The sequence below is a fragment of the Myxocyprinus asiaticus genome, chromosome 45 (assembly GCF_019703515.2).
Source record: "Myxocyprinus asiaticus isolate MX2 ecotype Aquarium Trade chromosome 45, UBuf_Myxa_2, whole genome shotgun sequence".
NCBI lineage: Eukaryota > Metazoa > Chordata > Actinopteri > Cypriniformes > Catostomidae > Myxocyprinus > Myxocyprinus asiaticus.
The window spans coordinates 32,521,849-32,545,828 of NC_059388.1; the positions used below are offsets into that span (position 1 = coordinate 32,521,849).

At 37.1% G+C, this 23,980-nt stretch overlaps 1 protein-coding gene across 1 annotated transcript in view; it reads left to right on the forward strand.

The window, feature by feature from the left end:
* LOC127435192 (synapsin-3-like) overlaps positions 1-23,980 on the forward strand; it is a 111,190-nt gene that overhangs the window by 65,904 nt on the left and 21,306 nt on the right. The window contains exon 8 of the mRNA XM_051688458.1: positions 21,633-21,695. Coding sequence (XP_051544418.1) covers positions 21,633-21,695 — 63 coding nt within the window. The remainder of the gene's footprint in view (positions 1-21,632; positions 21,696-23,980) is intronic.

Genomic DNA, 23,980 nt, shown 5'->3' on the forward strand with positions numbered 1-23,980 from the left:
TTTATTTTAAACAATTAAAGGAACAGTTTCACGTCTATCCTTGTATTTTTCATCTGGTCGAGGTTGATCAGGGTTTTAGAAAGTAATTAGTAATGCAATTACTTTTCAGACAGAGTAATTAGTACAGTAATCTAATTACACTGTAGAAGATGTCATTAGTAATTCAGTTACTTTTCAGACAGAGTAATTAGTACAGTAATCTAATTACACTGTAGATGTCATTAGTAATTAGTAATGTAATTACTTTTCAGACAGAGTAATTAGTACAGTAATCTAATTACACTGTAGTAGATGTAATTAGTAATGCAATTACTTTTCAGACAGAGTAATTAGTACAGTAATCTAATTACACTGTAGAAGATGTAATTAGTAATTCAGTTACTTTTCAGACAGAGTAATTAGTACAGTAATCTAATTACACTGTAGAAGATGTCATTAGTAATTAGTAATGTAATTACTTTTCAGACAGAGTAATTAGTACAGTAATCTAATTACACTGTAGAAGATGTAATTAGTAATTCAATTACTTTTCAGACAGTAATTAGTACAGTAATCTAATTACACGGTAGAAGATGTTATTTGTAATTATTAATGCAATTACTTTTCAGACAGAGTAATTAGTACAGTAATCTAATTACACTGTAGAAGATGTAATTAGTAATTCAATTACTTTTCAGACAGAGTAACTAGTACAGTAATCTAATTACACTGTAGAAGATGTAATTAGTAATTAGTAATGCAATTACTTTTCAGACAGAGTAATTAGTACAGTAATCTAATTACACTGTAGAAGATGTTATTTGTAATTATTAATGCAATTACTTTTCAGACAGAGTAATTAGTACAGTAATCTAATTACACTGTAGAAGATGTAATTAGTAATTAGTAATGCAATTACTTTTCAGACAGAGTAATTAGTACAGTAATCTAATTACACTGTAGAAGATGTAATTAGTAATTAGTAATGCAGTTACTTTTTAGACAGAGTAATTAATAATCTAATTACACTGTAGAAGATGTAATTAGTAGTTATTAATTAATTACTTTTTTAGAGTAACTTACAGACTCTTTTGATTCACTAATGTTTTTCTTGTGGTTTGTTTTAATGTGTAATGCATTACGACTTGCATTTAATAGTAGACAGTCTAAGTATTTCATCATTCTACAGATATTTAAATATGATTATGTCAGATTCCGTCTGGTTTTCCGGACCAAACATTCTTCATTTATTGCCATATGTTGCACTGATGTTGATTCAGTAACTCATGCCAAAACCAGAGAGAGTTTATTGGCTCTGAGAGTGTGATGGAAAAATAAACACCTATAAATAATGGTATACAATGTCATATCTGTTTTATATCTGAGTGCAGTATTTTACACTCTTACAGTGCTCTTAAACTCAATCCTATTATCCTCATGAATTAACCAGAATAATCTTGATCCCGTTCTGACAGCGTGCTGGTGCCGGTGGAGAAATCGTAGTCTGATCTCATAAGGTTAAGGGTTACATAAGAGCGAAACCTTATGACCTCTGTAATGAACTCATCTAATTTCTGTGGCAACTACACTAAGCTTCTAAAGAAACTCTATTCTGGGTTCAGTTCAAGTTAAGCTATATCAACAATGGAAGTAAACTGGGGCAGGTGATAAATATTAAAATACACACTGTTAAGATATTATAGCCACATGACGTAAACAACGCTGTACATCATTCACTTTCTAACCTTACCTACTTAAAGGGACAGTTCACCCAAAAATCAATTCTCTCATCATTTACTCACCTTCATGCCTTCCCAGATGAGATCAGAACACAAAGATTTTCTTCTGAATCACATAAAAGATTCGTTCAAAATGAACGAATCACTCTCCGAGACTACTCATTCTTCTGAGTCACGTAAAAAAAAGATTTGTTCAAAATGAACGAATCACTCTCCGAGACTACTCGTTCTTCTGAAACACATAAAAGATTCGTTCAAAATGAACGAATCACTCTCCGAGACTACTCGTTCTTCTGAGTCACGGAAAAAAAAGATTTGTTCAAAATGAACGAATCACTCTCCGAGACTACTCGTGCTTCTGAAACACATAAAAGATTCCTTCAAAATGAACGAATCACTCTCCGAGACTACTCGTTCTTCTGAGTCACGTAAAAAAAAGATTTGTTCAAAATGAACGTATCACTCTCCGAGACTACTCGTTCTTCTGAAACACATAAAAGATTTGTTCGAAATGAACGAATCACTCTCCGAGACTACTCGTTCTTCTGAGTCACGTAAAAAAAAGATTTGTTCAAAATGAACGAATCACTCTCCGAGACTACTCGTTCTTCTGAGTCACGGAAAAAAAAGATTTGTTCAAAATGAATGAATCACTCTCCGAGACTACTCGTTCTTCTGAGTCATGTAAAAAAAAGATTTGTTCAAAATGAACGAATCACTCTCCGAGACTACTCGTTCTTCTGAGTCACGGAAAAAAAAAAGATTTGTTCAAAATGAACGAATCACTCTCCGAGACTACTCGTTCTTCTGAGTCACGTAAAAAAAAGATTTGTTCAAAATGAACGAATCACTCTCCGAGACTACTCGTTCTTCTGAAACACATAAAAGATTTGTTCAAAATGAACGAATCACTCTCCGAGACTACTCGTTCATCTGAGTCACGTGAAAAAAGATTTGTTCAAAATGAACGAATCACTCTCCGAGACTACTCGTTCTTCTGAAACACATAAAAGATTCGTTCAAAATGAACGAATCACTCTCCGAGACTACTCGTTCTTCTGAGTCACGTAAAAGATTTGTTCGAAATGAACGAATCACTCTCCGAGACTACTCGTTCTTCTGAGTCACGTAAAAAAAAGATTTGTTCAAAATGAACGAATCACTCTCCGAGACTACTCGTTCTTCTGAGTCACGGAAAAAAAAGATTTGTTCAAAATGAATGAATCACTCTCCGAGACTACTCGTTCTTCTGAGTCACGTAAAAAAAAGATTTGTTCAAAATGAACGAATCACTCTCCGAGACTACTCGTTCTTCTGAGTCACGTAAAAAAAAGATTTGTTCAAAATGAACGAATCACTCTCCGAGACTACTCGTTCTTCTGAGTCACGTAAAAAAAAGATTTGTTCAAAATGAACGAATCACTCTCCGAGACTACTCGTTCTTCTGAAACACATAAAAGATTCCTTCAAAATGAACGAATCACTCTCCGAGACTACTCGTTCTTCTGAAACACATAAAAGATTCCTTCAAAATGAACGAATCACTCTCCGAGACTACTCGTTCTTCTGAGTCACGTAAAAAAAAAGATTTGTTCAAAATGAACGAATCACTCTCCGAGACTACTCATTCTTGTGTCACGTAAAAAAAAAGATTTGTTCAAAATGAACGAATCACTCTCCGAGACTACACATTTTTGTGAGTCACGTAAAAAAAAAAGATTTGTTCAAAATGAACGAATCACTCTCCGAGACTACTCGTTCTTCTGAGTCACGTAAAAAAAAAGATTCGTTCAAAATGAACGAATCACTCTCCGAGACTACTCGTTCTTCTGAGTCACGTAAAAAAAAAGATTTGTTCAAAATGAACGAATCACTCTCCGAGACTACTCATTCTTGTGTCACGTAAAAAAAAGATTTGTTCAAAATGAACGAATCACTCTCCGAGACTACTCATTTTTATGAGTCACGTAAAAAAAAAAGATTTGTTCAAAATGAACGAATCACTCTCCGAGACTACTCGTTCTTCTGAGTCACGTAAAAAAAAAAGATTTGTTCAAAATGAACGAATCACTCTCCGAGACTACTCGTTCTTCTGAGTCACGTAAAAAAAAGATTTGTTCAAAATGAACGAATCACTCTCCGAGACTACTTGTTCTTCTGAATCACATAAAAGATTCGTTCAAAATTAACGAATCACTCTCCGAGACTACTCGTTCTTCTGAGTCACGTAAAAAAAGATTTGTTCAAAATGAACGAATCACTCTCCAAGACTACTTGTTCTTCTGAATCACATAAAAGATTTGTTCAAAATGAACGAATCACTCTCCGAGACTACTCGTTCTTCTGAGTCACGTAAAAAAAAGATTTGTTCAAAATGAACGAATCACTCTCCGAGACTACTCATTTTTGTGTCACGTAAAAAAAAGATTTGTTCAAAATGAACGAATCACTCTCCGAGACTACTCGTTCTTCTGAGTCACGTGAAAAAAAGATTTGTTCAAAATAAACGAATCACTCTCCGAGACTACTCATTCTTCTGAGTCACGTAAAAAAAACATTTGTTCAAAATGAACGAATCACTCTCCGAAACTACTCATTCTTGTGAGTCACGTAAAAAAAAAAAGATTTGTTCAAAATGAACGAATCACTCTCCGAGACTACTCATTTTTGTGTCACGTAAAAAAAAGATTTGTTCAAAATGAACGAATCACTCTCCGAGACTACTCGTTCTTCTGAGTCACGTAAAAGATTCATTCAAAATGAGCTACGACCCATCACTAATACACTCGTTTCTCCCGTACAATGACTCGTTAGGGGCCGCACGGCCTTCACCTGTCACTTAATTGACGTTTTAAATTTGACGTAAATAATACCATGCTAAAAATGTGTTGCCCAAGTAATGTACGTATTTAAAAGTAATTAACTTAAGTGGAAGTCAGTAACTGTAATCTGATTACTAGTAAGTAAAATGTAATGTGTTACACTACCTTTTGACTTAAAAGTAATCAGATTACACCCACACACTGCATGTGTCTCAATCTGCATTTAAAACACTCATAACTGAACATTGAATGAACTTGAGTGAATGATAGGACTTTATCAAATATGAGCACATATCTCTGCTTTTCATGATAATTAGAGCAGACACGTCCTCTAACACATCACGCAACATCAGTGTGAGTCACAAATGTCTTCATTTCTTTTCATTTTTGTTGTGTAATATGTTTGTGATTGCATAAGCTCCAGGGCACAGAGGGTTGTGTTTAGAAAAAATGCACAAAATATGAAATATACTGCCGTTTTCTGTCCCAAAAGTCCCTGAGTCAGCTTATAACAATGTGTTGAAAATGATTCTCCAAGCCACTTACAAAAACAGAAGGTCTTTAATGAGAAAAACGTTGCAGATTTGTAGCTCGATTGAACATTTCAATTTTCACTCAATAATAATTAAGCCACAGCTCAAAATAAAAATCATTTTCATAGGCGACAGGAAACATCTCCAGTGGTTTCATGTCCATTTTTATCAGTCCAATTCTAGATCTCGCAGTCAGGATGACGTCCACTAACCAGGGAATAAACAGGAAGGCCAAAGTACATTTCATTCTAGCAGGCTAAGTATAGAAAAGTCAGTGGCTCTTATACTGTATTGTGGTTGATGAAGGAACCCAGACGTCCAGGAATTAAACGAGCTGTTATTTTACATTGTTTTGGTTGTAAAGCTTCTTTTTAAAGAATACTTTAACCCAAAATGGAATGAACTCTTCCCGTAAGAACATAAATGTAAATGTGTGAGACCTGATGGAAACAGCAGAGGAAATTAGTGCGAGAGGAAATGCCTTTCATTTTATAGATGTGTGGAAGAGGTGCGGGCCCCTGAATCCCACCGGGTCGTCCGACTGTATGACGTGCACAATGACTCACGGGGATGTCCAGAAACTTTTGTCTTTCTTAAGCTGCTCTGCATTTGATCGTGGTCTTATCTGGTGAACCGTGTTCAGCTCAGTGGAATGCACTGTGTAGATGGAAAGTAATATATACTGTGCAAAAATAGGCAAGTATGGTTGAATAATCATAATAGTTTCTTGGAACATGCCAAATCATAAACATCACCTCTCATGAACTCCACAAACCATTGAGAATATTTCTGTGTATCGGTAATTATTTTTAGAAAGCAGAAACGAGCAGACTTGTGACATTTCTACTTAGGGCTGCACGATTATTTCCCTTGATGTTGTAAGTGCAATTGATTTCAATTAATGCAATTTACTTTCAAAATGGTGCTGTCGATGAAATGCATGATTTATTATATGAAAAATAATGCTGTAAAAAAATGGATGGATTGCTCATGTGCTTCCATTTTACCAGACAATTTAAATAAAGTATCTTAACGCCAGCACTAAAATCAAAACAAGACGCTCTCTTCAAGCGCTTTTCATGTGGAGTTCAAAGCGGCATGAATCATCTTAATGCGGCTTCACAATTGCTGTAGCAAAGTGGATAGCCACAATTAAAATTGTGCAGGATGAGCGTTTAACTGTCATTGCCCACTGCAATGAATACGCAATCTAATGTATGGGAGACTCGTTCTTTCAATTAGTCAACCTCCCACTTACAGTTTGGGAAACGTTTAATGTTACTTGGATTGGTGCTATTTTAGTGCATTTCTGTCTTTATACTGTGGAAGGCTTTGTTTAGAAAATGTTCATAGAACATTATTGTTACATGTTGTTTTGTTTTCTTTCCTAAAAAGGAAATAGATGCATTTTGACAGGAAAAAAGTATATATAGAGTCAAATTTCTGCACTTTCAAAATCTGCGACTAATCACGACTGCGAAAAACCATGCAATTAATCGTGATTATGAAAGTGCAGAAATAAAAATAATTAAATATAAATAAAACACAATAATTCAAATATTTACACTGATGGCCAAAAGTTTGGAGTAATGTACAGATTTTGCTCTTATGGAAAGAAATTGATACTTGTATTCACCAAAGTGTCATTCAACTGATCACAATGTATAGTCAGGACATTAATAATGTGAAAAATTACTATTACAATTTGAAAAAGATGTTCAGAACTTCTTAAACTACTTCAAAGAGTTCTCATCAAAAAATCCTCCACGTGCAGCAATGACAGCTTTACAGATCCTTGTTATTCTAGCTGTCAGTTTGTCCAGATACTCAGGTGACATTTCACCCCACACTTCCTGTAGCACTTGTCTTGTCGGGCACTTCTCACGCACCTTACAGTCTAGCTGATCCCACAAAAGCTCAATGGGGTTAAGATCCATAACACTCTTTTCCAATGATCTGTTGTCCAGTGTCTGTGTTTCTTTGTCCACTCGAACCTTTTCTTTTTGTTTTTCTGTTTCAAAAGTGGCTTTTTCTTTGCAATTCTTCCCATAAGGCCTGCACCCCTGAGTCTTCTCTTTACTGTTGTACGTGAAACTGGTGTTGAGCGGGTAGAATTCAATGAAGCTGTCAGCTGAGGACATGTGAGGTGTCTATTTCTCAAACTAGAGACTCTGATGTACTTATCCTCTTGTTTAGTTGTACATCTGGTCTTCCACATCTCTTTCTGTCCTTGTTAGAGCCAGTTGTTCTTTTGTCTTTGAAGACTGTAGTGTACACCTTTGTATGAAATCAAGCATTGTATAGCCTTCACTCCTCAAAACAGTGACTGACTGATGAGTTTCTAGAGAAAGCTGTTTCTTTTTTGCCATTTTTGTCCTAATATTGACCTTAAGACATGCCAGTCTATTGCATACTGTGGCAACTCAAAAACAAACACAAAGACAATGTTAAGCTTCATTTAATGAACCAAATATCTTTCAGCTGTGTTTGATATAATGGCAAGTGATTTTCTAGTATCAAATGATCAATTTAGCATGATTACTCAAGGATAAGGTGTTGGAGTGATGACTGCTGTCTAGATTTGATCAAAAATGACTTTTTTCAAATAGTGATGGTGCTGTTTTTTACATCAGTAATGTCCTGACTATACTTTGTGATCAGCTGAATGCCACTTTGGTGAATTAAAGTACCAATTTCCCTCCGAAACAGCAAAATCTGAACATTATTCCAAACTTTTGGCCGCCAGTGTACATATATATATATATATATATATATATATATATATATATATATATATATATATATATATATATATATATATATATATATGTATATATATTTGAATTATAATCATGTTTTATTTATATTGAATTATTTTTATTTGGGCACTTTCAAAATCTGCGATTAATCTCGACTGTGAAAAATCATGCAATTAATCATGATTAAATATTTATATATATATATATATATATAATAGCGATTAATTGCATGATTATATATATATAATTATTTGAATTATCGTGTTTTATTTATATTGAATTATTTTTATTTGGGTACTTTCAAAATCTGCGATTAATCTCGACTGAAAAATCATGCAATTAATCATGATTAAATATTTATATATATATATGTATATATATAAATATTTAATCATGATTAATTGCATGATTTTATATATATATATAAATATATAAATATAAATATATATATATATATATTTGAATTATTGTGTTTTATTTATATTGAATTATTTTTATTTGGGCACTTTCAAAATCTGCGATTAATCTCGACTGAAAAATCATGCAATTAATCATGATTTTATATATATATATATATATATATATATATATATATATATATATATATTAAAAAATTATTTGAATTATTGTTTTATTTATATTGAATTATTTTTATTTGAGGGTGTTTAAAAATGTAATTGATTGACAGCCCTAATTAAAATACTTATTTCGGATGGATCAACTGCATGCCATGTTTTTTACAGTATGTAGGCTACACATCCAAAGCAAGCTAAGAACTGTTTTGAATGACTTTATAGTTATCAGTAAATGAAGATAGTGCCTACATAGTCACCTTGAAAAATCAGCATGAAAAACAAAACTCTTATTCAGATTTTGAAATGAAGTATACGAGCAGCGGACTTGTTTGTGATTGGTTATAATGCTGAGCTTCTGCCAAAACACATGTTGAAAAGAAACTTAAATAGAACATTTTGACGCAACATGAGTAGACTTACATGGACTGTTATTATTGACACATTTCACGATTAGTTCATTGTGGCAGCTGAAACTGTAATGTCGATTAGTTATTTGATTAATTGTGTAGCTCCTCAGAAATTGTTGTTAGTGACCTCTGTTAACGTCATGAGCGAAAGTGATCTATGATGCATGTTCAAAATAAATCATGTGACAGATATCTATTATTATTATTACACATTTTTGGAATACTTAATTGTAATCATAGCATATTTACATTAAAATATTGATGATTAATGACTCTAAATTGTATAATTGACTGTGATTTCCTTCATCGCTGAATTAGTCTTCGTATCACTGTTTTGTGTTTATCTTGCCATAATGACCGAATGTTCCTTTCTTTTCCAAACAGACAGTCAGTGTGTGTGAATGTCCTTTTACTGGGTTCAGTTATTTTCAGGAGGAGGGAGAGTGTGATGAAGATGAGGAGGGGTCAGAGTGACTCACTGCTCGGGTCAGGGTCAAAGGTCAGTGGGAGACGTGTCAGCAGTGCAGGAAACAGGAGGTGGAGTCACTTCAGGGAACCCCAACTAAAAATAGACACACGCACATCTCTCTTCATGAGTTCCCCTCTGAGAGAATGAGATAAATGTGTGCATGGGGCGGTTTATTAAAAACATGGTCCAGTTTACCAGACATTTAGTCTATGTTTAGACGTGCAGAAAAAAAATTCTAGTTTAGTTGTTTATAGTCTGAACAGAAAAAACGATATGAAATCAGGTTTAACAAACCAGATCCAAACCACATTTATATTTGTTTTGCAATCTTATTAAATTAGGATTTTTACATAAAGAATCTGTATTCACTCATTTTCGCTCTCTGTGGCATTCACTATGTAGACATATAATATTAAAAAGACAAACATTGCTGCACAATGATGAGTGGGGCACCGTAAGACCAGGAACATTTATTAATAAAGAAAAGAGAGTCACTTTTGCTTTCACGTTGATATTTAGTTTATGTAGCTTGATTCTGCGGCTGTAAAGAGTTCATCAATCTTGCAGCACACTAAACAGACCATTAACTTCATATGGATTTCACTCTTTATTTACTATAAATTCAGTGATGTTTTCTAAAACAGTTTTAAACTTTATTGTTCTGATGTCATTTAAACATTTTTGTGTGTGATCTCTCTAAGTGAACAGGGTGAGGCTGTAAATGCTCTCTTGACAGAAAGTCCATTAGAGATATTTAAACCTCTATAAATGGCGTCATTGTTTATATAAAACGTTTGTAATGTTGGGAAGAGTGCTTGCTGGTCGTTGTTTCTGTGCCAGTACACACTATCAGCTTATATATAGTGTTTTAAGCAGTGATGTTTGGAGTTGAGGATGTTTCTCTACATAGACTGCAGTACAGTTAATGTATAGAGAGTTCAGGTGTTCTCTCGGTTCTTCTTGTGGTTTACTGAGGTGAGTTGGTGTTTTGCACTTCAGAAGTTAAAAGAGCTGAACTGCCCGTCTGCTGCTAAATACAGATCTGGACTGAATCACCATACAGCTGTTAAACTCCAGACCAGAGTCCTGGACAAACAGACAGCAGCAGGGCAGGCCTAAAGCTGGTCTAAACAGTCAAAAGGAGGTCTAAAGAAAATATAGAAGTCTAAAGCTGGTCTATAAAAGGTTTAAAAGTCTAAAGCAGGTCTAAAGCTGGTCTTGAGGTCTAAAGCAGTTCTAAAAGTTTACAGCAGGTCTATAACTGGTTTAAAAGTCTAAAGCAGGTCTGAAGCTGGTCTAGAAGTCTTAAGCTGGTCTGAAGCAGGCCTTAAAGTCTAAAACAGGACTAAAACTCTAAAACTTAAACAGATCTAAAAGTCTTAGGCAGGTCTGAAGCTGGTCTAAAAGTCTGAGGCAGGTCTAAAACAGATCTAAAGTCTGAGGCAGGTCTAAAACAGGACTGAAAGACTGGGGCAGGTCTGCAGCTGGTCTAAATGACTGAAGCAGGTCTAAAACAGGTCTAAAAGTCTTAGGCAGGTCTGAAGCTGGTCTAAAGGTCTGAGGCAGGTCTTAAACAGGTCTAAAAGTCTAAGGCAGGTCTAAAACAGATCTAAAATCTGAGGCAGGTCTAAAACAGGACTGAAAGACTGAGGCAGGTCTGAAGCTGGCCTAAAAACTTGAGGCAGGTCAAAAACAGATCTAAAAGTCTGAAGCAGGTCTGCAGCTTGTTTAAACATCTGAGGCAGGTCTAAAACAGATCTAAAAGTCTGAGGCAGGTCTGAAGCTGGTCTAAAAGTCTAAAGCTGATCTTAAACAGGTTCAAGTCTGAAGCAGGTCTTAAACAGGTCTAAAAGTCTGAGGCAGGTCTGAAGCTGGTCTAAAAGTCTAAAGCCAGTCTTAAACAGCTTCAAGTCTGAAGCAGGTCTAAAACAGGTCTAAAAGCCTTAGGCAGGTCTGAAGCTGGTCTAAAAGTCTGAAGCAGGTCTAAAACAGGTCTAAAAGTCTGGGGCAGGTCTAAAACAGATCTAAAGTCTGAGGCAGGTCTAAAACAGGTCTAAAAGTCTGGGGCAGGTCTAAAACAGATCTAAAGTCTGAGGCAGGTCTAAAACGGGTCTAAAAGTCTGAGGCAGGTCTTAAACAGGTCTAAAAGTCTGAGGCAGGTCTAAAACAGATCTAAAGTCTGAGGCAGGTCTAAAACAGGACTGAAAGACTGGGGCAGGTCTGCAGCTGGTCTAAATGACTGAAGCAGGTCTAAAACAGGTCTAAAAGTCTTAGGCAGGTCTGAAGCTGGTCTAAAGGTCTGAGGCAGGTCTTAAACAGGTCTAAAAGTCTAAGGCAGGTCTAAAACAGATCTAAAATCTGAGGCAGGTCTAAAACAGGACTGAAAGACTGAGGCAGGTCTGAAGCTGGCCTAAAAACTTGAGGCAGGTCAAAAACAGATCTAAAAGTCTGAAGCAGGTCTGCAGCTGGTTTAAACATCTGAGGCAGGTCTAAAACAGATCTAAAAGTCTGAGGCAGGTCTGAAGCTGGTCTAAAAGTCTAAAGCTGATCTTAAACAGGTTCAAGTCTGAAGCAGGTCTTAAACAGGTCTAAAAGTCTGAGGCAGGTCTGAAGCTGGTCTAAAAGTCTAAAGCCAGTCTTAAACAGCTTCAAGTCTGAAGCAGGTCTAAAACAGGTCTAAAAGCCTTAGGCAGGTCTGAAGCTGGTCTAAAAGTCTGAAGCAGGTCTAAAACAGGTCTAAAAGTCTTAGGCAGGTCTGAAGCTGGTCTAAAAGTCTGAGGCAGGTCTTAAACAGCTTCAAGTCTGAAGCTGGTCTAAAACAGGTCTAAAAGTCTTAAGGCAGGTCTGAAGCTGGTCTAAAAGTCTGAGGCAGGTCTTAAACAGGTCTAAAAGTCTTAGGCAGGCCTGAAGCTGGTCTAAAAGTCTGAGGCAGGTCTTAAACAGGTCTAAAAGTCTTAGGCAGGTCTGAAGCTGGTCTAAAAGTGTAAAGCCAGTCTTAAACAGGTTCAAGTCTAAAGCAGGTCTAAAACAGGTCTAAAAGTCTTAGGCAGGTCTGAAGCTGGTTTAAAAGTCTGAAGCAGTTCTAAAAGTCTTAGGCAGGTCTGAAGCTGGTCTAAAAGTCTGAAGCAGGTCTAAAACAGGTCTAAAAGTCTTAGGCAGGCCTGAAGCTGGTCTAAAAGTCTGAGGCAGGTCTGAAGCTGGTCTAAAGTCTAAAGCAGGTCTAAAAGTCTTAGGCAGGTCTGAAGTTGGTCTAAAAGTCTGAAGCAGGTCTAAAACAGGTCTAAAAGTCTTAGGCAGGTCTGAAGCTGGCCTAAAAGTCTGAAGCAGGTCTAAAACAGGTCTAAAAGTCTTAGGCAGGCCTGAAGCTGGTCTAAAAGTCTGAGGCAGGTCTGAAGCTGGTCTAAAGTCTAAAGCAGGTCTAAAAGTCTTAGGCAGGTCTGAAGCTGGTCTAAAAGTCTGAAGCAGGTCTAAAACAGGTCTAAAAGTCTGAGGCAGGTCTGAAGCTGGTCTAAAAGTCTAAAGCCAGTCTTAAACAGCTTCAAGTCTGAAGCAGGTCTAAAACAGGTCTAAAAGTCTTAGGCAGGTCTGAAGCTGGTCTAAAAGTCTGAAGCAGGTCAAAAACAGATCTAAAAGTTGGAGGCAGGTCTGAAGCTGGTCTAAAAGTCTAAAGCAGGTCTAAAACAGGTCTAAAACTCTTAGGCAGGTCTGAAGCTGGTCTAAAAGTCTAAAGCCAGTCTTAAACAGGTTCAAATCTGAAGTAGGTCTTAAACAGGTCTAAAAGTCTGAAGCAGGTCTAAAACAGGTCTAAAACCAATGGGCTGTTTCTCTAATCACCTGTGGTTTTCTTACCACAGTCTCTAGTTAGTGAAACTACTTACCCCAAACTTGCCAATTTTCATTTGAAAGACAAAAATGCTCGATATTTTGCAGTGAGGCCCGGAAAGAGGCGTCCTTTTAAATTATATTATTTCTGAAAACATCAGTCAGGACTTTCTCTTGATCACAGACAGCACATACTGTACCAAAGTGTATAAGACCTAATGAGACGTGTTAAAATGTTTTACAGTACACTGGCCGATGTGCTGCCTGCAGAGCGCTGTGACCATAAGTGGACATCATTAGCGCTCTTAAAATCCCCCTCGAACGCACACGCCTGTTTTCACTCACCGGCTTTACTGACATCATCTGACATCATGCACTGATGCCTAATTTATTCAGTCATTTGTTATGAATAATCTGAAAAATGAAAATAATCTTTCCTTTGTAAAGTATTTAAATCAACGTATTATCCAAAATAAGTATTACCTCATTTTGTTTTTGTATATATAAACTATTTTGTGTTGAATTTGCAGCAAAATAACTATACTGTGATAATGATCAGACTGACCACCCCTACGTTTATCTAGAGGTTAAACCAGAACAAGTGTAGAAAAGTAGCTCTTTTTTATTAGTCATATGAATTATATTACCGGTATTATAGGAAGTGTGACCAGACATCTGCTGTTATTTTATGTGGCTTTAAAAGCTCTACCCTTTCGCCTCATTTGACCCCTGACCCCCAGAGAAAATGGCATTAGATCACATTCAGAGTGCCACTTATGAGAGAATTTTCCTCTCTGGAATCACTGTAAGTGGATCCGGTTTCTTCCGGAATGAAAACTCTCTCAGACAGGTCAAAATGGGGTGCAGGTGTGGACGAGACTTTGATTTTTATTGGCATGTTTGAACAGGCCTGACGTGATTGGCTGAATTCTCAAACATGGTTTATGTTTGCTGTGGTAGTTTCACACTTCTGTGTGAAAATGAAGACAATAAAAACAGTTTTTCCAGGAACAGTGTGTCACTGCCTACAACACTTTCAGTTATTTACTTTATTAACCTGTACAGACAGAGTAACTACACATCAACAACAACTGTCAACGGCCCAGAGTTATGAGTCTCTAAAATATCTGTCTGAAATCTGAGCTAGTTGTTTTAAGGTATAACAGTGCTTACCCCAGACTGCACTGTACATGTGATGCACCGATTGATTGAAATGTTCAATCAGTGACTACGTTTACATGGACACCAGAAAGCGGCGTATTGCGAGAAAGTAGCGTTCCAGTTTGCATACATGCGGCTCGGTCAGTAAGCAGCTTTCTCTAAAGCAACGTAATTTCCCAGCGATGCTTGTGTACATAACAAACATGGTGTTCGAGGATGACTTCATAATTTTATTCTCACTTTATTTCCAGATATTCCAGAGTTGTTGCTGTGTTTGTTTCCTTACCTTTCCATCGCGACCTGCAGCGGAATTGCGCTTAAATAGTGGAGTTTCCCTCTTACTCAAAGCTATGGGATTCCCCCGGTGCATATACATGGACATGAGGGAAATCGGTATTCTCATTTACATGTCATTTCAGGACGCCTCTTTCTGCAAAACCCCTGGAATAACCAGTTTTCTTAAAGTCCCCCTGAAGTGCCTTGAATAAGGCAGTTTTCTTTGGCCTGTTAATGTATTTCCTACTGAAACATGAAGTAAGGGTGGGACTTGTCAAACAGCCCGTGCCTTTTTTTAAAAACAGCCAATAGGCTTTAGTTTACATCGCAGCCACGCAAAAGCAACACACACACACTGCTTCTCAGGCTTACTGCTTTTCCACCGACTTGAAGACCGAAAGATGATTTAACTGATCTGTTTTTACATAACCAGCCCACAAACAAACACAGCACATTACTGTACTTGCTTACGTCGCGGCTCGAGACATTGTGCGCACCGATGCAGATGAATGAGAAAGAAGCGAGGGAAAACATCACAATATATCCATGTTTTAAATCACAATGCACTAAACATCTTTCTCATGCTGTACATCCTAAGAGACCGCAGAAAAACAGCTGTATTAAACATGAATAAACTTTAGTGAGTTTCTTCGAATCCAGCTCCCGCGTTGGCGCGTCTCATTCAGCAGTGATCATCCCTATGCCCTTTTCCCTTTAAAGAGCACCTATTATGATTTTTAAACGTGCCTAATTTTGTTTTAAAGGTCTCCAACATTAGATTTACATGCATCCAAGGTCAAAAAACACTTTAATTTGCTCATAATTTAAATTGCAGCATTACCTTTTTATCCCAGTGTCAAAAACGACTCAATGATCCGTTCTAAAGGATTCATTCTAAACTCCTCCTTTCAGAGAGCATACTCTGCTCTGATTGGTCAGATGTCCCAGTCTGTTGTGATTGGTCTAGCTCTTAGTGTAATGTTTGAGGGCGGGTCAAAGCTGTTCGTGAGCAGCCAATGAAGACCAGAGGCGGGTTTTTTGTTACCAAATTACATAGGTTAGTACAGGAAGTAAGTCTGGAATTACTAACGACTCGTTTCAGGTGTTCAAAATCGGTTCTTTATTTTGGGAGTCAATAACTCCATTTGTCCTGCACTTTGATTTTTGAAACTTTGCACACTTTTTTACATTCAGAAACAGCTATATAACACACTACATGAAAGGTCATATTTGAAAAACCATAATAGGTCAATTTCCCTCCACTCTGAGAGATTCAGAGGGCTGAAAAGTGATAATGGTCATTTGCAACTAAATTTGAAGTGATTCTTATTGGAAAATCTGTTTGGAACAACACTACAGCATGGATTGTGCTCCCTTCGAAGTACCCTGCAAAGTCATGATCAGCGGCAGCCATGTGCACTAGTCAGATGTAGGGGGAGGGTCTGTTTTCGTTCTACAAAGCATTTGATTGGACAAAATTAACGCAGTAAGTTGTGAGTCCTACATTTTTCTGGGTCTGTTTAGCCGGAAGAGAGAGACTGCAGATTTTAAATGCTTATACAGTATCTTCTATAGATATAAGATGTATATAGATTACCTTAAAGATAGTAGATATGGACTAAAAGCAGCAAAACTTTCATTCTGATTTCACGCGGTCTTTAAGTGCATGTAAACGTGGTCAGTGTCTCCTGGTTTAAGTCAGAGCTCAAGATGAAGTTATCTGTTAACTGTAGATAACTTGTTGATTTTTATAAATGGAGGAGTTGTTTCATCTTCTTGTTTTAGCACAACACTGATGCTATAAACCCAATCTGGATCTGGATTCGTTAATCATATAAACAGGTTGAGTAGTGGTGTGATCCCTGCGTCTGACTGGCATCATCAGCGGGTGTCCGGTGGTGGAAAATCCCTGCGTTCCAGAGAAATAATCTGAAAACGTGGTCTCACCTACACTCACTGAAGTCAAACATACTGCAGTGGAAGTGATTCAACAGTGTGCTTCATGGTTTCACTCTTCCTCCCCGTCTGTCTCTCCACTCGCTTATCAGTCTAGTAGTGTTTACAGTCAAAGGAAAACAGTGTTAACCTGTGACACACTCGTAAAGTGTGGGATATTTGTTAGGAAAAGTGAATGTTACTGAAGAGTTACTGAAATTAAACCGCATTAAGGTCTATTTACTGTAGAGTGAACTGCATTTGAAATATTAATAATAATTATTATAATAATACATTTAATGTGTAATGTCTTTTCTCATAGCCAAAGTGCTACAATACACACACACACAAACACAAAAAAATAATAAAAAAATAAAATAAAACTCAAACATAAACAGATAAACCGAATAAGCATGATAAAACAGCCACTACAAGAATATGACAAATACGCAGTTAAGTAAATAAATGGATACCCAGTTGAGGAAGCTGGAGTCAATTCTAATAATAAAATAAGCTATTTTAATAGACAATTATACAATAATGATTTTTTAAAGGGAAGATTCAACCACTCCAACTTCTGCTTTTATTAAATACAACAGAATGATTACAGTTTAACCTGTACGGTATTTATGGCTGATACTTCAAATCTTCTAAAAAATATTTCATGTAATTTATCACGTCAGTTTCACAATTTTTGGACAAACGGTTAGCTAGAAGTCATTTAACATTGAGTTTATAAAAATAATAGTAAATCAATTCAAACTGTTATCTGAAATGCATAGCATGATGATGATGATGACAGCAGGATTGGAGACAGTGATTCTTTTTAGAAATTGTACACATTTGATTTGGTAAATACCAAATGAGTTGAAAATATCTTCGCTGATTTTAACATTTGTTATGCATATTCTATATTGGGGAAAGTTAAAAGGTTGAGGTAGGGGACAAGCCCTCTTAAAATTAGGAAAAGGTGATAAAAACAACTGTATAAACTGTCACTTAGTAATAGACTTTTATAAAAATGTATATATCGTATATATAAATACAAAATCTTTTTAATCATTCTATGAGACAATTTCTTGTGAAATAGAAAGTACTGGGCGACAGTAATCTGCTCAGACATTATTGTGTGTTTGGTGTGACATACTGAAGAGTGCAACGCCTTTTTTCCGGAACTTTTGTCTGGGAATGTGGAGAGCTGCGGTGACGCCCGTGAGCACAGGCAGACGGTGGTGGAGGACCATTGACTGGATGTATGGGAAACACATCTGACTTATGCCAAACCTGCCCTCAGATGGGCACTGAGACATAAAACTGTGTGTGTTTGTGTGTGTGTGTGTGTGTGTGTGTGAGAGAGAGTGAGTGAGTGTGTGTGGGAGTGTGTGGGAGTGTGTGTGTGTGTCAAATAAAATCCCTTTATTGTCACTCAACCATATACACAAGTACAACAGTGGGTGTAAGTCTCGGGTGCGGTTCCAAGCAACATAGCAGTATGACAATTACAATAAACATCTGATTTACACATAACAAAGTTTACAAATCTTGTTACACAACACAATATACAATATACACAAAATAAGAAGACTGTATACAATAAAAATACACTGTACCTCCCATGTAATCAGTGGAAATAAATATTAAGTGTTGTGTTGACACTCAGGCTGTCGGTTGATAGGCAGTTGCCAGTGTGTTGTTAAGAGAGAATATAATTTATGACAGTCCGGTGTGAGATATAAGAGTAAGGGTAATAAAGTGCAGTGCTGATGTATTTTGATCGTGGGAGATCAAGAGTTCAGAAGTCTGATTGCTTGGGGGAAGAAGCTATCATGGAGTCGGCTGGTGCGGGTCCTGATGCTGCGATACCGCCTGCCTGATGGTAGCAGTGAGAACAGCCCATGGCTCGGGTGGCTGGAGTCTCTGATGATCCTCCGAGCTTTTTTCACACACCGCCTGGTATATATGTCCTGGAGGGAGGGAAGCTCACCTCCGATGATGTGTCTGGCAGTTCGCACCACCCTTTGCAGTGCTTTGCGGTTGTGGGCGGTGCTATTGCCGTACCAGGCGGAGATACAGCCAGTCAGGATGCTCTCTACAGTGCAGGTGTAGAACCGTGTGAGGATGTGGCGGTTCATTCCAAACTTCCTCAGCCGTCTCAGGATGAAGAGGCGCTGATGAGCCTTCTTCACAACGACTTCAGTGTGGACGGACCATGTGAGTTCCTCAGTGATGTGGACACCCAGGAACTTGAAGCTGCTGACTCTCTCCACTGGTGCTCCATTGATGGTGATGGGACTGTGTTCTCTGTCTTTTCTCCTGAAGTCCACCACAAGCTCCTTTGTCTTACTGACATTGAGGGAGAGGTTGTGCTCCTGACACCAGTGTGTCAGAGTGTCAGTGATCAGTCAGTGGTATGTCTGCTGCCCATTCTGAGCATGTGGGGACCACAGACAAGGAGAGGGAAAGGTTGAAAATGTCTGTAAAACCACCAGCCAGTTGGTTCTCGCATGCTCTGATGACGCGGCCCGGAATGCCGTCTGGATCCGCGGCTTTACAAATATTCACCCATCGGAAGGATCGGGTTACATCCACTACAGAGACGGAGAGTGAACTAACCTCTGTAGCTTCAGCTGCGAGAGCTCTCTCCGCGAGGGCGGTGTTATTTCCCTCGAAACGAGCATAAAAACTATTTAGCTCATCCGGGAGAGAGGCAGCGGTGTTCATGGCCGAGTTTTTATTCCCTTTAAAGTCCGTGATGATATTAATTCCCTGCCACATGCTTCTAGAGTTGGTGGTGTTAAACTGTCCTTCAGTCTTGTTCCTGTACTGGCGTTTGGCTACTCTGATAGTTTTGCGGAGGGCATAACTGGCTTGTTTATGCTCCTCCGCGTTCCCGGAATTAAAAGCGGAGGTCTGCGCATTAAGTACCGCACAAACATTGCTATTAATCCACAGTTTCTGGTTAGGTAGATCCGTATTGTTTCGGCACTACATCATCTATGCACTTCCTGATGAAACACGTTACGGTATCAGCGTAGACCTCGATGTCGTCATCAGAGGCAGACCGGAACATCTCCCAGTCCATGTGATCAAAACAGTCTTGTAGCGTAGAGTCTGATTGGTCTGACCAGCACTGGATCATTCTGAGGGCGGGTGCTTCCTGTTTCAGTTTCTGCCTGTAAGCATCACCATTCTACAGCTCACTACAGCTATACACAGCCTCTATCCGAACAGACATGAGCCGAATTCGGCTCCGCAAGAGGCTCATTCATAATCATTCTGCAAACGTGCCTCATCGATATAAACAAATCATTTTATTCACCGCACTTCTGCAAATGGCGCCCATATCGTATCTTTTAAATCCAACTCTCAGGCACAAACTCCAAATGATTTCATACGTCCTCGTCAAAACAAGACGAGTCATCCCGTGCCAATAATACAGAGTTCATGAAATTACTCGCATTACATTGGAAAACAATCTACAAAGCTCCAAACAATACGTTTAAGTTAAATAAACATCAGACTACGGTATTTATCGGGGGTATTTAGTTTCAGGTGCCTTCTAATTCCATGACAAACAAACTTAAATGATGTCGTACGTATGCACACGCAAGCATATTCCTGACATTGCTTCACATATGTTCCCGACATTTAATCTAGCAAACAACTAAGTTTAAGGTGTCCGCAGATGCTACGTTTACCACGTTACCATGTTTACTGTTGGCTCAAACATGCTGTCCAGGTGCCGCAACTGCTGCGTCTTTGGGGCCATGCGGCTAAACCTCCCACTACACTGCAAACAGCGCAACGTGCTGTCCAAGTGCCGATATTTTTTAATAAATCAACATGGGTGCAGCAAGTGTCTGGATTTAGTGTGTGTTTGGAAAGTGCCAATCATACTGATGGTTAATAATGATTATTGATTATTGTTAATGATCACTGATGTATTAACAGCGTAAACCTTAAGCGGTCCGGTACCAATCCTAGAGGGGGCGCTGATCACAATAAAAAATTGTATGGTATTATTCAACAACCACTTGCTTGATCTGCATAAAATAGGTGTCGTTTTAAAGCTTAGACTCTTATCTTTACAATTAATATATCTGATCTGACCAATTCTAAAACACTGCTTTTAAATTTGCTGATAAATTAGAACTGTTCAATTTTCATAATTCGCAAATTTACGATCACAACAATCATATTTAGAATTGGTAAAAAGATCAAAAGATCACACAGCCATGTGTTATATGTCTCTGGAAATGTCTTGATTAGTAGAATGCAACGAGCAAATTTGTTTCACTCAGTGACCAAATTACAGTGAGTATTAGCGTGTGAAATCCACATGTATAATAAACAGATAAACAGAATTTCGTCACATTTTGGTTTATTACTTTACCAAAAATAGACACGATATAGAAAATGGCATATCACAACTTACAGCAGATGACTCCGAATCAAACAAGCCCACACTCAATGTAATACGATGTGGAGATCCTGATATATTCCTCAAAGAGTGTCATGACTAGCTATGGTGGCTAATCGCTAATGGTGTCTCTGTAGCGACAATTTCTCTGAGATCAATTCACAAGAGGGCGCTCAACACACATGTTTTGGATTTATGTAATTAATTTTATTATTGGACACTTAGTTGATATAAGTTTAAGTATTTTTTGAGATTTATAATTTTTATTTTTTTTTTTAGAAGGAAAATGTCTCAAAAATGCATTAAGGGTGTAAGGGGTTAAACTCAGCCTTTAATTCCCTTCAATCCTTCGGAAATTAGTTATGTAATGTGTGCTTGCATACCTGATAGTTATTCCAGAGGAATGTGAGCTGTCGACACATGAAGAGAGTTTTAGTCTCTTTCTCTTACAGTTAATGTGCTGGATCTGTGTGATCACTGATCAATCAGACGGGCCGGTTTGTTGAGGAATCACTGGGCGTCTGTCTGAACCCTGCGGTCTCCTCTTAGTTCTTTTCAAAGAACATTTTACTCATGATCAAACCAACATCACCCTTAAATCCCTCTGACACCAAACACCAGCGCACCAGTAACAGGGCAGTTTTAATAACGTGTTCATCAGGATGTGTGTTTAGACGTTCTGCAGCATTTTCTGACTCATGTGTTTCTCATCTGTTTCTCATTTTTGTCTTGCAGCTGCCCACGGCAACATTCCCAGTGGTGGTGAAGATGGGACACGCCCATGCCGGCATGGGAAAGGTATGGTCCTGATGCCACTGATGATGTAATGACAGGTCTGTTTTGTTTGTGAGTGTTTGATGAGTCAGCAAAGATTTTATGTAGGAATTATGAATATAAAATCAGTGTGGGTTGACAGTTACGGCGTCCACTTCGGCGGATGGAGACGAAGATTGTATGATTGTTTTATGGTGCTTTTGTTGTTTTATTATTATTGTTATTATTTCCTTTTTTTTTTTCATATTGTGAAAACTCCTTTTTATCCCATGGCAAAACAATTAATTAAAATAAAATGCTTAATGAGTTATAATAAATCAGTGAATAAAAAATGAATGTAAATGTAATAGTTTGTATCCCTTAGCCCTACACCTAAACATAACCACTTTGCAACAATAAAAAAAAAACAGAGCATAAGCAGACTAATGTACATTGACAATAATGTATATTCTAATATACATATTTATAGATATTTTAGAGCTGCTAATCCCACCCCACCCATAAACCTAACCATAACCATTTCTTAACCATATGAAGATATATTTATATGTATATGTTTTTGGAATATTCTGAAAACTCCTTTTGGGTCCCATATATATATATATATATATTAATGCTTAATGAATGATGATTAAATTAATACAGAATTCTTATTTTAACATTTTAAAGTTTGTTTTGTTCAAAGTGATATAATACTTTGAAACGAGTTGAATGGAGCAGCAGAAATCACACAGAACAGAATGAAACCGTCATAATGTCATTTTACATTTACATTTATGCATTTGGCAGACGCTTTTATCCAAAGCGACTTACAATGCACTTATTACAGGGACAATCCCCCTGGAGCAACCTGGAGTTAAGTGTCTTGCTCAAAGATACAATGGTGATGACTGTGAGGTTGGGGATTGAACCAGTAACCTTCTGATTACCAGTTATGTGCTTTAGCTCACTACGCCGCCACCACTCTTATTATTATATTAGGTAAATTAACTGCGCTGAATAAATGTGATGGCATTAACCCTTTAAGCTCACATGTGAGAAAAACAAATTATTATCAAAATATTAATAACTACAGTCTTGACAAAATAGGTATCATTTGAAAGCTTAGAAGCTCTACTTTACAATGCATGTAGACATTATGACCAAAACTGAACAAGTGCTTTGAAATGTATAAATAATTTCACACTGCACATATTATTGCAATTAGTAAAAAACATCAAACTGATCAGATAGTCATGTGTCATATGTTGTTAGAAAGCTCTCAAAGAGTAGAATACAACCAGCCTATTTGTTTTACACACAGACAAAAATATAGTGAGTAATAGCTAAGTATATGTCTTTGATAAATATGTTCATGTTGCTTATATGTCGCGTTTTCGCTTATAACTTCACGAAAAATAAAGGAACATACAATATCACATACCATTATTAGGGGAGGTAATTATCTTTCAAACGAGTCCACACACAAGGTAATCAGGTGCATAGATCATTAGATAATCCACATGAAGCACAATGTTACATATGGCCACCAGGAGATGGCGCCAAATACATGACACAGACTCAATGATGACTCAAATGACACAGAATGAAACTCATTCTGTGAAATCTCATTACTAAAATCATGTCTGCATGCTATGCAAACCTTTAGTCATTGTTGTGTTTGCATGTGTAATTAGTTCTTATGTACAATTATTATGTTTTATTTGTTTGGAGATGTTTTAGGACACTATGATAAATTATTTTTGTAATGTTATAACTTTTGATTGCTTTGTCGTATCAACACAAAAAATGTTCTCAGACACAGTTGACATGATTGGGAACAAAAACAGTTTTTCAGAGCCACCTTATTTACACCCAGAGATATATAATGTCAAATCAGTAAAATAAGAAAAAAGTGCATTTTTGACTCCTCTTATTTATTTATTTTTTCAGTGTCTGTCCAAGCGTAAGCAAAAGTATGTTTGCTAAAATCAAACTTTATGTAAAAATATATACAAATTCTCATGAGATCACATTGGAATGAGGCCAATCCGTAAATACTCACTGTTTCAAAAGTATAGACACAAGACATAAACAATATGTGTGTTAACATGATTTTACTGTCATAAAATCACTCACTAACCGCATCTGTGGAAAGTTATAGACAATTTTACAACTTCACTGACATGATGACATAAACGACTGTAAAAATGACGATTTAAACAACTTTACAGCTCAAATAATACGTTAAATAAGTTTTAACAGAAGAATTAATGTAAGTGCTTTTATAAAATTATAAGCTTCACATTTCTGACTTTAAACACTCAAAA